The sequence below is a fragment of the Artemia sp. Qi Xiang Cuo genome, chromosome 8 (genome assembly GCF_049724085.1).
Source record: "Artemia sp. Qi Xiang Cuo chromosome 8, ASM4972408v1, whole genome shotgun sequence".
Taxonomy (NCBI): Eukaryota; Metazoa; Arthropoda; class Branchiopoda; order Anostraca; family Artemiidae; genus Artemia; species Artemia sp. Qi Xiang Cuo.
Window position 1 is genome coordinate 57985904 of NC_142801.1, and position 15387 is coordinate 58001290.

General features: G+C 32.9%; 1 protein-coding gene across 2 annotated transcripts in view; it reads right to left on the reverse strand.

Annotated features, from left to right (window-relative positions):
- Nucleotides 1–280: 280 nt before the first annotated feature.
- The window catches only part of LOC148949608 (solute carrier family 2, facilitated glucose transporter member 1-like), a 236082-nt gene continuing 220975 nt past the window's right edge, over nt 281–15387 (reverse strand). For both annotated transcript variants that reach the window (XM_089093627.1, XM_089093628.1), the window contains exons 3-9: nt 14474–14640; nt 12392–12581; nt 10499–10712; nt 7626–7813; nt 5794–6006; nt 2342–2545; nt 281–671 (exon numbers count right to left, since the gene is read on the reverse strand). In XM_089093627.1, coding sequence (XP_088949753.1) covers nt 363–671; nt 2342–2545; nt 5794–6006; nt 7626–7813; nt 10499–10712; nt 12392–12581; nt 14474–14640 — 1485 coding nt within the window. In that variant the 3' untranslated portion in view covers nt 281–362. The remainder of the gene's footprint in view (nt 672–2341; nt 2546–5793; nt 6007–7625; nt 7814–10498; nt 10713–12391; nt 12582–14473; nt 14641–15387) is intronic.

A 15387-nucleotide genomic window follows, 5' to 3' on the forward strand; every position in this document is an offset into this window, starting at 1 on the left:
GGGGACTGGTTGCACTCCATGCACTTTTGACTTTTAAAGTGCACTAGAACTTCCAATTTCCAATTAAATGAACCTCCTGTAAAGTATATACAGCCATACCTTCAATAAAAACCTTATATGCCCCCAAGGTATAACTTAGAACCCTTGCCCTAGGCTCCAAGATTAGTATTTGGTTTTCTTGACTGTCAGTAAAGCTTTCTCTAAAAGATCAATACTGCTTTCAGTAGTTAGCTTCTTGGATGATTTATCTACTTGAATGTATACAGTAGATCATAAAAGGTAAGGTATGATAAATATTTATTAAAACAAAAGTTATTAGAACAAGAAGTTAAATTGTTTTTCTAAAGTTTTTTGGAAAACTTCTAGAGAGGATGAAGGTCCATCCCCTCATTGGACTTGGGATTACACCGCTGGCTGAAGGACCTTGAGAAGGAGATCAGCACCGCCGGTTCGGGTTCGAAGTCTAATGCCGTATCCTTTACCTTTTTTTGTTTTTTAGAGAAGGCGCCAGCTTCTTCTGAAACCCCAAGGTTGTCTGAACTTCGTTTGAACATGGTACTTATCTCCTCAATTGTCTTGTTCTTTGTTTCAGGGACGTGGCTCCACGTAAACCAAACGAAGAAGGCAAGTATGACGGCGAAGATAACGAAAACATATGGACCAAGTAGTTGCTTAAAGATAAAGAGGAACATTAATATAGAATAAATAGTTCTTTACATTTAATTAAGGGTTCTGAGTGAGACATTTAATTAAAAGACCAAAACTTAGTGTGACATTTAATTGAGTAAAGAGCAAACAAACTTTTAATTGCAAAAATATTTGTAAATATTTTCTCAAGAGATTACAATAATTCAAAAACCTTAAAAAATAAAACCAAAAATTTTAAGCTTAGTAGAAATCGCTGTTAGAAATTGGATTTGATTAATAATCAAATATCTTTGAAAAGATTCAGCATGAATAGACATTAAATTGCGTAAAAGCAAAAACTGGTAATTGCAAAAAGTATTGTATATATTTTGACAAGGGATTAAATAAAGTCCAAAACCTTAAAAAGAAAACAAAAAGTTTGAAGCATAGTAGAAATCGTTGTTTTCGAGAAAATTGGCATCCTGGTTTATTCTGGCCTAAAAAAACGATTTAAAAAGCTCGTTAAGAGCCTTAATTATTTAAAAAATTTATTAAAAAAAGAGCCTTAATTATTCAAAAAACTTAATTATTAAAAAAAATAAAAAAAAACTATTGATGTGAGTGACATCATTTTATATACATCATTGTTGCAATGACGTTGTCACACTTTTGGGAAAAAATGGAAGATTTTCAGGTATGGAATGTACTTTAAATTTCTTAAAGAGCAAAAAACCGGTAATTGCAAAAATATTTGTATATATTTTTACAAGGGATTACAACAATTCCAAAACCTTAAAATAGAAAACCGAAAGTTTGAAGCTTAATAGAAATTGTTGTTAGAAATCACACTTGCTGTAAAAATCAAATATTTTTGAACAGAAACATTGTATGAAAAAAATATTAAATTGCCTAAAGAACAAAAAATTGGTAATTGCAAAACTTTAAAGCTTAGTAGAAATCATTGCTAGAAATCGGAGTTGCTGTAATAATCAAATGTCTTTTAATAGAATTCAGTATGAAAAGAGATTTAATTGCGTAAACAGAAAAAAACTGGTCAAAAAGCTGGTAATTTGCAAAAATATTTGTATATATTTTAACAAGGGATTATAACAAGTCAAAAGCCTTGAAAAATAGGACCAAAAGATTGAAGCTTAGTAGAAATCGTTGTTAGAAATCAGACATGCTGTTATAATCAAATATCTTTGAAAAGACTACAGTATGAAAAGACAGCAAATTGTCTGTGGTTTTGCAGTGTCTGTGGTTTGTCTTTGGTTTTGCAAATTGTCTGTGGTTTTGTCTGTGGATTTTAGTATGAAAAAACATTTAATTGAATAAGGAACCAAAAAAGGCTGGTAATTACAAAATTATTTGTATATTTCAAAGCCTTAAAAATAAAGCCAAAATTTTGGAGCTTAGTACAAATCGTTGTTAGAACTTGGACTTGCTTTAATAATGAAATATCTTTGAAAAGACCCAGAATTGAAAGACATTAAATCGCGTAATGAGCAAAAACCTGGTAAATGCAAAAATATTTGTATATTTTAACAATGGATTACAACAATTCAAAAAATGAGAATCCATATATAGAAGCCTGCCACGTGGCGAATGCCGAGGGCCTATATATATATATGGGGGGTTTTCAAGTTCTTAAAAATTACCGGTAAATTCAAAGAAAAAACCTTATTATTAAATAGCTAAAAGAAACTGTACTTACTGCAAGTGGCAAGAATCCAATACCAACGAAGAAATTCGCAGTCCAGTTGACAGTAACTGCAATAGATGACGCAAGTGGCCTAGCAGATTGATTGAATAGTTCACTGACTAAAAACCACGGAATTGAACCGGGACCGGTGGCGAAGGCAACAACGAATGCAATAATCAGGACAATGCTTATGTATGGAATCCAAGGTGCCAGATCCTGAAATGCAAAGGGGTAGATTATAATATAAAATCTATGTAATACATAATTATACAATATATAATATAAAATTAAATAAAATAAATCCCACACATGGTTCAAGATTAATTGTTTTTATAAAACAGATAATTGTTTAGACTTGCAGTATTTTTTGTTGAAAAATACAGCACCCCAATCCCAGAATTTTTTTCTCAAATTGCATTAATCACTTAAATACACTTATTTCGTACCCTAATACAAGGATAAGATCTTCATATCTTTCAATACAGACACTTTTCAGTTATCAAACAGTTCGTTGTAATGAACTGCAAGTAAGGAGCGACCCGGCTCAATAGTAACCGAAACTCTAAAAAAATGGAATTTTGATACAAATAGATACATCAGAAGAATCATATTTCTATGCTGATTTCAAATATATAAGTTTCATCAAGTTTAGTCTTACCCGTCAAAAGTAACGTGCCTGAGAAAATTTGCCTTATTTTCGAAAAAAGGGGGAAACAACCCCTAAAAGTCATAGAACTTTAATGAAAATCACACCATCAGATTCAGCGTATCAGAACTCTACTATAGAGGTTTCAAGCTCCTATCTGCAAAAATGTGGAATTTTGTATTTTTTGCCAGAAGAAAGATCTTTTTTTTTCAGGGGTGATCGTATCGATCCAGTAGTCCTAGAATATCGTGAGAGGGCTCATTGTAACGAAAATTAAAAGTTCTAGTGCCCTTTTGTAAGTGCCCAAAAAAATTGGAGGGCAACTTTGTCCCCTCCCACGCTCATTTTTTCCCGAAGTCACTCAATCAAAATTTTGAGATAGTAATTTTGTTCAGCATAGTTGAAAATCTAATTAATGTCTTTGAGGATAACTTAACCCCCCACTGTTCCCGGGGGAAGGGCTGCAAGTTATAAACTTTGCCCATTGTTTACATATAGTATTGGTTATTGGGAAGTATACAGGCGTTTTCAGGAGGAATTTTTTCTAGTGGGGGGTCGGGGTCAGAGTAGGGGTTACGGGGGAGGATCTTTCCTTGGGGAAAGGGAAATTTCTATCACGGGGGGGCCAGATTTTCCAGCATTTTTTAAAAAACGATCACAAATTTAATAAAAAAAACAAGCTTTTTTCAACTGAAGGTAAGAAGCAACATTATAACTTAAAATAAACAGAAATTATTACATATATGAGGGGGTTCTCCCCCTAGTCAAAACCTCGCTCTTTACGCTAAATTAACCGCTATCTATTCTAATTATCCGGCCTTTGTGATTCAGGGGTTTGTGATTTGAACAAAATTCGAACTTTAGCGTAAAGATCGAGGTATTGACAAGGGAGCGAACTCCTTAATATACATAATATAAACACACGAATATAGAAATTCGTAATGTGTAAGTTAATTCGTAAGCTACGAAAGAACAAAATTTCGAGAAAGCCAATTAGCCAAAAAAAGGAAAATTAATATGCGAATTTCGTTTTAATTATTCATGTACGGTGAGCCAAAATCAAAGCTGCATTAATTCAAAAACGTTCAGAAATTAACTAAAAAAAAAGTTTTTCTAACTGCAAGTAAGGAGAGACATTAAAACTTAAAACGAACAGAAATTATTCAGTATATGAAAGGGGCTATCCCTTCCTCAACGCCTCGTTCTTTACGCTAAAGTTTGACTCTGTCTCACAACTTTATTTTTTTAAACAATAAAAATTTTTAGCGTAAAGAGCGAGGCGTTGAGGAGGGGACAGCCCCTTTCATATACGGAATAATTTCTTTTTCGTTTTAAGTTTTAATGTCGCTCCTTACTTTCAGTTAAAAAAAACTTGTTTTTTTAGTTAATTAATCTAAGAATGCAGAAGTATCGACACATTCTCTGATACGTCTACAAGCATAATCAATATTCCAGATCTTCGGTGATTTTGTTCGTGGCCACAATTTTGCATTTTCTTAATTAATACTTTACTGCCTTCTCTACCTGCTTTACTGCCCTCTCATTCTCATAAGAGCTCCAAAATTTTGGTGCAAACACTTTCTCTCTACTGCCTAACTTAAATTGTTTTCAGTAATATTCCTTTGTTCTTTTCTAACATTTTTTCCTAAAATTACTTTCTAAAATTTACTTTCCCTAAAAATATTCTACCCATCCTCTACGTTTTTAAATTCTAAACTATTCAATTTGATATCTAACTGCTCAGGAAACTCCCTCACAAATTCTCATTATCTAATCACAATATATCTTGGACCCTGAAAAAATACTGGCAATACACCCGTCTTAAGGAAATTGTGTGTGTATTTTGATGTTTATGTGTTTGGGTTTATTTTTATTGCTAAAGATTTATATTATATCTTAACAACAGTCAACATTTTTTATTCTTCTTAAAGATAATAAATACGAAAAATAATAAAGATAACAATACATAAAGGCAATAATGCCTTTATCTAAGGTGTTTTTATCTTAATGTGTTTTGTTTTGTATCCAGGATGTTACAGCCTCCCATGCCACTCTCCCCAGCATATTTTTCTTACTTTCTTTCTTTTAATCCTTATTTTCTAAGCTTTTGTTGTTATTGCTTTTTTTTGTTAATTAAGTTAATTTTGCTATTATTACTATTATTATGACGAGATGCTTTGTTTTGTGTATGTCCCATTATTTACACATCCCACCTTACGAGCTCTGTTCTCTGTTCAAGTCAAGAAAAATAAAAATACATCAATATATTTCTTGAAAAAACATATTGTTCATTTTCTATAGTTGAGAATAGCGTTATATCTAAAATCTGTTGTCTTTTTTCAAAGTTATTAGCTAAACTCACAATAACGTGAAAGAAGATTATCAAAGTAATGACTGGTAGTTAAATGTGATTTTGAATTAATTTTGAACAAAAAGAATAAACACAAATAATACAAATAGTGGAAAATATACAAAATAAATGAAAATAAAATGCTTCCCACTTGAAACTTTGGCTAAATAAGCACTATACTCCTTATAGACATTTCAAACCAACATATTACAGAGCTTAACACTCCCATTGCGAAATATTTTTATTGATATAGATAAATATTCAATTTATATAAAATATTAATTTTTCAAATATTAAGCTTTTAGTTTTTTAACTGTCATACTTTTTTTTTCCTTTACGTCAATTACGTCAATAAGCTATAAAAGACTTTTTTAAACTTTCCGTGATGAAGGGACAGGACCCATAAACCAAGGACTGTCCTGGTGTATGGTCATCACAAGCATAAACAAAACGAAAGGACTAAATTACCTTGATGGCTAGGAATACAGTAAGAAGTATAACCACGACGAACATTCCAGAGAGACCGACGAGCTGTAGCGTTTTTCGTCCTGCCTTTTCGACCAACACCAAAGAGACAAAGGTCATAAGGACATTCATGACGCCCATTCCAAGTGTGGCATATTGAGAGGTAAGTGTGTTTAAGCCTGCATCCTCAAAAATGCTTGTTGAAAAAAACATTACCTAAAAATGAACAGATAATTACTTTTTTTATAACATGCTATGGTTGAACAGGTGTTTTAATTATGTTTCAGGAATTGTATGCTACCCCTGATTCCAGCTTGAGCTAAAGTTTAGATCTCTCTATTTTCTTTCTTGTTCTTCTTTCATCTTTTTACAGTTGCACGGCCATCTTCCTGCTGCTCTATGTAAAATTATGCCTTTTGTTTCTGATCAATCGACTTATCATCTCCACCCTTCCAGCAGTTTACAGATTCTTCATATTCCATTAGTGAGGTCTGATTTCAACCCTTTGACAACTTGCAACATTATTTCGAACACGTTTCCTGTGTCTACATGAAGCTGCCAGTCATTTGGTATGTTCAAAAATTATGTTAGGGATTTTCTAGCTAGTAATTTTGTTTTTTTTCCGGTTTCCCTTGGAGTTGATGTCATTCTGGGGATTATTAAGGTGGGTGACTGGATTTATTTATTTTTGGGGGGATTTTGTTTATATTATTTTTCTTTGTGTTGGTATTTTTTTCTCCCTTGTTCTTTCCCAGCCATGGAGCCTTATGGGGGAGATTTTGTTGATGTAGTTTTTTTGTTTATGATTTTTATTCTTAAATAAAGAACTCACTCACTCACTCTGACCATGATTCACAAAGTATTTGAAATTTTTTCGAACGAAATTTGTAATTACAACTCTAAGTTGAATCTACTGGGTGTTTTGGTTCAATATCCAAATCTTATTTTCCAGTTCTTCGTTCTCATGCTAATATAACTTCTAAATTAAACTATTGAATAAAAGTTGCCAAAGAATGCAAAAAAAAAAAAAAGAAAGAAAATGCTAGTTAAGCTGGTTTCCGTACGCAAAAATATTTCAAATGATAAAACTTAAGCTGGTGCCCGTACGAAAAAATATTCCAAAAGATAAAACACAACGAAACTACTCCAATTACCGAAGAACTGACTTCAGTTAGACCGAAAACGGCATATCCTTAAAATAGGAATTTTTGTCAACCTTTCCTTCACTATAAAATTATAATGGTGTCTACAAAGCAATTGCAGTTGTCACATGAATGGTAAACAAATTAGACAGTTAATTAAAGCGTATATAAAATCCCAAATGTAGTTTTCCGCTTAATGTAATTTCTAATTTGCAGCTTATTTGAAACGAACATGTTTTACGTTTAAACCTTTACGATTAAAAATAAACGTTAGCGGACTCTTTTGAATAAGGTCCTACCAAATGAGGTGCTAGCCCTCTAATACCAATATTATTTTTTAAGTTGCTAATCCTTTGGATACAATAATTACGGAATTTCTGGAATTTCCAAGAATCGTGGAATTTTCAATGGAGAAGGGGCCAAAATTTAAGGAGAAACAAAGCCTTAACATGATTTTGAGATTCTTCTTTTTAGTCCCTATTTTGAACATTCCAGATTTCTTACGGAGACTATGGCCTCCGACCCTTCAAAGTGGAGTAGATTTGAGTAATATATACCCTCTATGGTTTTTGCAATTAAATGTATGAAATTACTTATGCACTTTCACGTTGCACGTTGTGGTAGGTCTAGTGAACCTCCTTGTGGTTGAGTTTTTATTTGAGACAAATAAGAATATCTATAGCTAGTACTTACAGCATTAATTCCAGAAAATTGTTGTGCCAGTTGCATCATGACAGCAATAATCAGTGGGGATTTCAAACATGGGTTTGTCCACATTTCCCTCAAACTGATCACAGTCGTCAGTTTTTGTTTTGCAGACTCAGCCCTCATCTCGTTCATCTCTTCTTCGACTTTATCTGTACCTCTCAACCAATTCAACGCTAGAAATATTCAAATTTAATGTACTTGAATATTTTAGTAACACTGAATAAATGCTTCATAGAAAAACAATTTAGTAAGCCTCAATGCATCAACAGCAAAGAAGTCTTGAAACATTAGCGGCTGCATATGAAAGCTGTATTTTGAAAATCCCATTCACGGTTGAGAAGAATTACAAAATTTTTGGTCGATGAATGTGTCTCCTGGGCAAAAGAAATATCTATTTCAGCTAAACTGTGTCCATCTTAAAATCTCAAAAACTAGAGGTTATTTTTTACTAGTTGTATTACCGACCAAAAGACGCTTTGTACCTTTTCAAAGCTCTAAGTTAATATCAAATATAGTTAAAACGAAAAAAAACACATTCATTCAAATTGACTTAGTTTGAAAGCACAAAACTCATATAACTATGTAACTACCTTACTTTGGAGAAAACCCTTACTTACGACATCTATCTGGATGATAAAAAAAAACGAGAAAAGAACCACATTGGTGAAAAGTGACATTTTTTTCCAAAATATATATCCACTTCGGAAATGTTTTGCTCTACGTCATACAAAATGTGTTAAAAATCTACGCCATACAATCTTTACAAAATGTATCAATTTTAGGGTGTTTTATGTCCCAAACGTATAAAATGTGCCATTCTGGCTCTCTTACGTCATTGCGTCCTGGCACATGGGAATATGTATTTTTAACATAGAATGTGTCCAGTTTGCAACTCTGCTAGGGAGAGACCGATCATTCTTCACCTTCTGGTATGTGTATCGGGAAAATCATTAAGGGCGTTATTTTGATCATTATTTTACTAAGATCTTACATCTTCTGTCAGAAAACGATTCTAATGGAAATCTTAGGACTAAGATCTTACTTCTTTTGCATTTTTTATGCAAATGTCTTTCATTCATATGCTCTGATCAGTGATCTAACAAAAATGATGGAAATACATCAACAAAGTTCTCTCATCATTATTCTATCTTCTATGTGGCAGAAAAATGGCCTTCTATGCACTTTCCACTAACATCAGTGAGCTGTAAGATCTAAGGACAATGATGAACTAAAGAACGGTAGTATATACAGAAAGATATAAGGTACTAGAGGTAAGATCATATGCTAAGTAACAGGGTTATTGTTCCACCATACATGCCAAACTTCCAATACGTCCCCGCCTCTTCACGCACCACATGGTAGCCTTTACATAATACATGTAATGCTTCTACCATGCGAGTCGTAGGTCACGTCATTTAAGTTTGTAAATATCACGTACCCCAAAAATTAACCTTATTTTAAACAAATATTAATAGATCAAAAGGGCTTCGACACAGATTACAATGTTTTAAAGTATGAGGCTTAATTTGGTCCCCGTGTACCTCCCCTGAGCTGTAACCAAGTATAAAGCAAACCATAGCCCATAGAAGCCAATATTGAAAGCGAGTATGTACATAAAAAGTTTGTCTAGTGACACATTGTCACATATAGACAATCGTCCTGACATTATATTTTCCGTCAAAACCCTCTTTAAATGGCTAGGCTTCCTTGAAGGTGGAGCAAATTTAAAATCTTAACTGTCGTAAAAATCGTAAGGAGAGCCAGCATAGAAATAACGTATTCAGAATCTTGTTGAAGAAATTTTCTTTCATGAGTGTGTCTCTAATTGAATAGGTGCATAGTTTAATTTTTTTTATTTTTTTTTTATTTTTTTTTAAATTTCAATTAAAAAAAAAAATTTCTTGAGTGTGTCTCTAATTGAATAGGTGCATACTCAAATTTTTTCAATTTAAATTTAAAAAAAAAATTTCTTGAGTGTGTCTAACTGAATAGGTGCATACTTAATTTTTTTTAATTTTTTTTTTAATTCGAATTAATTTTTTTTTTTAGTGTGTCTCTAACTGAATAGGTGCATACTTAGATTTTTTGACATCGTTGCTATTTCGCGCAGCATTGGCCGCTTTACTTGGTCAGTAAATTATACCCACGCCTTGCATTCATCCCTTATTCATCAAAAGACATCCTTCGACATAAATTCCAATATTTTAAAGTATGAGGTTTAATTCGGTCCCCGTGTACCTCCCTGGAGCTGTAATCAAGTTCAAAGCAAACCATAGCCCATAGAATCCAATATTGAAAGCGTGTATGTACATGAAAGATTGTCTAGTGACACATTGTCAAATATGACATTCGTCCTAAAAAATATATTTATGTCAGGGCCCTCCTTAAATGGATGGGCTTCTTTGCAAGTGGAACAATTTTTTAACTAACTCTTGTAAAGAGAGCCAGCATAGAAATAACGTATTCAGAACATAGTTAAAGAAAAGTTCCTTTCTTGAGTGTGTTTTGAACAGAATATGTTTATACTTAAATTGTGACATGGCAGCTATTTTACAACAGCGGCACTGGTCACTCTGCTTGGTCAGTTACACCCACGCCTTGTATTACTCCCTTATTCAGCAATATACATCCTTTTGACGATTAATGCTGGAAACCATAAAAATCAATAATTTTGACAGCCTATTACTTTTTTCTATGCATAGCAATTAAATAAAAAAAAAAAAAATCCAATTCCAATTGTATATATTATCTACCATTAAAGGTTTCGTTTCAAATTTGTTTATTTAAATACAACTTTTTTCCAGATTGATTTAAATATTATATCAATAACTTAGTTTTTAAGAAATATCAAATCCTACCTCTTTCAGCCTCCATCTCTCGTCCCTTGGTAATAAGAATATATTTGGGTGATTCAGGACAAAACATAAGTGCAGGAACTTGATAGAGGACAGGCACAGCTGTGAATGCCAAAAGATATGGCCAAAGTGTTTCAGTGCCCATGATGTTTTCCATTCCCAAAATTTGAGATATCAGGATTGAAATTGTCAGAATTAGTTGATACATTGTTCCAACCTAACAAGAAATCGCAGAATAAAAATTAGCCAAATAAAATGCTGATAGAACAAAGCATTATTAAAGAAAGGGAAATTAAATTTTTATACAACTGCGCCATTTTGTCGTTACTGAGAATGCCAACTTTGGACCCCGTTCTCCTCTCCCAAAATATTTCTTCCACTTGTATAGTTGTCTTAAAAAATCAAGTAATAAATCAAGTAATTCCAGACCGTTAGACAAATTCTACGGAAGGTTAACCCCTTCTTCTTCATTATTTTGGTACCCCCCTCTGAGACTATTTTGTTAACCTCCCTCTAAGGAACAAAATCATGAGCATGACATTGAATAAGAAGTAGCTCATTCATAGGACTCAGATAGTGAGGAGCGCAAGACAGAATATGTGAGACTCTGAGATTTGCACCAGGCGGTGAAAAGGGCCAAGCTTTATCCTTCCAATCAATCTTCATATTTTCTGCCCCTCCCTTTTTTTGACTTTAATGTCATTTTACTGTTAAACAAACTTTCCTGTTTTGATTATTTTTTTTTTCAATGGCTCGATATTTAAACAAATATTTAAAAAACAATAAGGTTTAGTTTTTGATTTTGTAGTTGAATTATGCCTGTTTTGGACAGAAATCTCAGTGCCGTCTATTTTATACGTGTTATTCTCCCTCTTTTCACTGTCTTCTTATACTTGTTGTGTATTTAGTCTATAAACTGGAGCTAACTTTGATTGGAAAAGCCAATAAACTTATCTTTGAATTATTCCATTTAAATATAGAAAATTTCAACGGAATTATTTGAAAAGGTTTACTGATTTTATGAAAAGACAGAATGAAGACATAGTTTTTAGCTATCAATTTCAAGTGATTTCAAATATAATCTTGTCATTTTCCGGCATTTTATGTAGAGTATTTCGGGGGTGGTGAAAATTCTAATGTATTTTAGCCATTATAATGACTGCTTTTATGTTTTTCAAAACCGACATAAATTATTTTTTTGTATTGCTTAAAATAAACCACATGCATATAATCTACATTACTTTGTAATTATCTTTGAACCTACCATTAAATTATTGAGGTAATTCATTCATCTTGTTATAGTTATATTACCCATTGAACAGTCCCCCCCCCCACAAAAAAACAACTCAAATGTTATGGAATGTTTAATTTGGTTTTCTGATCCAGAGCTGTAAAGTAATTTAACCCTTGATTGTCTCACACGCAATTATCTCCGTTTCAAGTTTTTAAAGTAGTTATAAAAAAGATTTCTTACAATAAAATTTACAGCAATATTAAAATACACTCTACCCCTGACTGCCTGGGATATCGGTGTAGCAGGGAGAAAAAAAGAATGACCCTAGTTAGAGCTGAAATAAAAAATCTTGAAAAGGCAAAATTTGCCATTTACAATTTTTAAATTTTGCCATTTAAACAAGTTCAATTTATAAAAGCTAGAACAATAGTCAAATCATATTTATCCTAAGAACAATCAATTTTGCTGCGCAACATCCTACAGAACCCAACAAAAAGGTGTTTTCTTTCAATTGCAGGGTCCGGGTCATGGTCTTCCGGATCGTTGAAAGGGGGAAGGATGACCAAATATTAGCTCTGCCGTTCCTCTAGGAACACCAAAAGAGAAAACAAAAAACGAAAGTCTTCCTTTCAATTCTAGTCAATAAAACGAAGCTATCTTACCGCCCCTCGGAGATTGACTGGAGATATCTCACTAAGGTACATGGGTGCCAATCCGGCGTTGAGTCCGCAATTAATTCCAATGAATATCCTTCCGGCAATAAGCATTTCATACGACTTGGCAGAATATGAGAAGCCTTCGAGAATAGCGCCAATTATAGCAAATATGTTATTGACAATAAGCCCGCCTTTCCTGAAAAACAAAACGGCTTTGAAATAGTGTTTTTTGTCCGTAATAAGTTTTTTAATTGACTAAATACTATATTTAGCATTTATCTGTAATTTTTACGCTGGGGTTAAAATACCCCATCCTTAAAAAATAAAACCATGTGTTTCAGTCTAGAATAGACTCGCTGGATATTTCAATCATCTAGCAAATCTTCCTCCGTTTTCCGGAGTGCCCATGCTTTAAAAAACATATTTGACCCCTGTCATCACTGTAGCTTCCAATATTCTAATCTTAGTTCGCAAACTTATCTTCCTATACTTCCAAACGTTTTTCAGCTGTGAAAAAATACCCTGAGCCTTGGCTATTCTAATTTTAACATCTTCAAGACACACACCGTCTTTATTAATAATACTACCAAGGTAAGTGAATCTGTCCAATTGATCGATATATATTACCACACTCATTATTTTCATCTTTCTTATACAGAAGTTTAATTAAGGTTTTCCTAAAATCATTACATGCTTCCACTTTTTTAAAATATTCGTTATTTTCAATAGCATATTTCTATCTTCATAGCCAAAATATTTAAAAAACTCATTATTACCTATTATTTTTCAATCCTTCTAGTGCTGTCACTAATTCTTTCTCACAAAATAAATCTTTTTCCACATCCAAGGTGTCATAAAAATTTCCGTTTTACTCTATATCTTTTTCTGTGAATCTATCCCGGTTTAGCAAATTCGCAAAACGTTCCACCCACCTATCTTTAACTCTTTCCTTATCACTAACTATGTCAATTATAAATTCTTGGTCAACCTTCTTAAGACCATAGGCAAGCGTGTCTTGCTTGCCTCTCATTACAGGCAATCTAACGGTCTTATGTCAATCTTAAATTCTTGGTTAGCATACCTGAGAGTCTAGGCAGACAAAACTAAACAACAAGTATGTGTATAATAAGAGAGTCATGCCCACTCCTGCCATTTACCCGTGCCCAAGTCATTTAAACATTTGCCTCTCAAATACTTGGACTATCTGTATTGGCTTTTCTCTCTCTACAATTAGCCATTTCTTGATGCAAACTATGCAACCTACTCCAAAATACTTGATAACTTTAATTCAAACCGATCCTATCTTTTACTGGTCCAGATTGACTGCTCCCTCTCAACTTTTTAACATGCTAGTACAGTATTTTGCTACTCATTATTCAAAGTGGACAACACATTTCGCCCGTAAAAATTCAAACGCTAACAGTTTATGGATTCCAAAAGGCAACTACACCCTCAAAGAAAAGTTACATTTTCTTCAAATGCTTGGTGTTATATTCATAAGATTCTGTGTACCAATTTTCTACCCACATGAATTTTTAATTTTGTGCCCGGTGCCCCTATAAACTGCAAAAATGTGGATGTTTTCATTAAAAATTAATGTTCAGATTCATTAATGTTCTGATAGTGTTCAGTTTCAATATAAATTAATGTTCAGATTTTTACTAAATTTTAAAGGTATTTATGGATGTTTGGGTTTCCGCTAAATCACGAAACAATCATATTTCATTATACTCTACTTGGTGTCGATTTCAGAAAAGTATCTTATTTTGGTTTGGTTAGCTAACTCTGAGGACTTGCGCTTTTTCAATTTTATTTTAAATTTGCCATCATATATTTTAGCATGTTTTTATCCTAATATACATATGAATGTTTTTTCCACCAGAAGTTGGTTTTCGGACTACATTTAACTTATTAATTTTAAATTTACAATAAACCATTATTTCAAACAGTCAGATATCATTTTCACTGTCTTAGGTCCAAACTTCAAAAAACTTGATTGCTCTTGGTATGCTTTGTTCTACGGTAACACTAGGGATCTATACACATTCTTAGGTTCAAAAAAATCATGCAAATACCCTTCATTCTTACCTGCCAAACTTTTCGGCAAAGAATCCTGTCAAGGAGCCACCAATCATTCCTCCAATACAATAGACAGAGACTGCCACAGACCAAATCCATGTTATTGTGGCTTCTGTTGGTACCACCGTAGAGTTGGATCGGACATAATCAGTGTAGTTAATCCATTCTTGTATAAGCTGAAAAGATGAATATATTGTCAAGCCAAGTTTCATTGCAAGGGTAATGACAAGACATACGCAGCACTCTTTATAATTAAGCGAGCAAAACTCAGAAATGTTCTTAAATAGACTAGTTAAAGCAGTAATTGGTTTTGCAACAGTGGCGTAATTTCTTTAAAATCTGGGGGGGGGAGAAGTTGGAGCCAATTTTTCCAGATCAAGTGAAAATGATAGTAAAAACTAAAAACTGGGCCATTTGGAATCATAAAAGGTACTTTTTAGTACTACAAAGGTAAATGTGTACTAAAAAACTTATTTGTTTCTGTTGATGCTTGAATTATGCAGCTTTATCTTAGTTTTGACAACATTTTGGAAGAAACAGTATTTCATCTGGGGGGGGGGGGGGGGAGAATGAAGTCTTGAATAAACTTTTACCCCCTGCCTCATAGCAAATTTCGCCCTTGTTTAGCAAGGGGAGATAGGGGGAACTTGCCCTGGACGCAGAAATCTGGAATCTTGCCCTGGACGCAGAACAAAATGTCAAATAAATAATTTCTTATGAACAGTTATGATCATTTTGTAATTTATGAAATTTATTTCTATTAAAATAAAGTAGGTGCGCAGTTAATGAATGAAATTAATAATTGATTGATTTAATGTAAATAAATTAAAAATAAAATTTATTAAATAATAATAATTAAGTTAAGATAATAATAATAAAGAATAAATAATCGATTAATTAATAAAATAAAAATAAATTCAAAA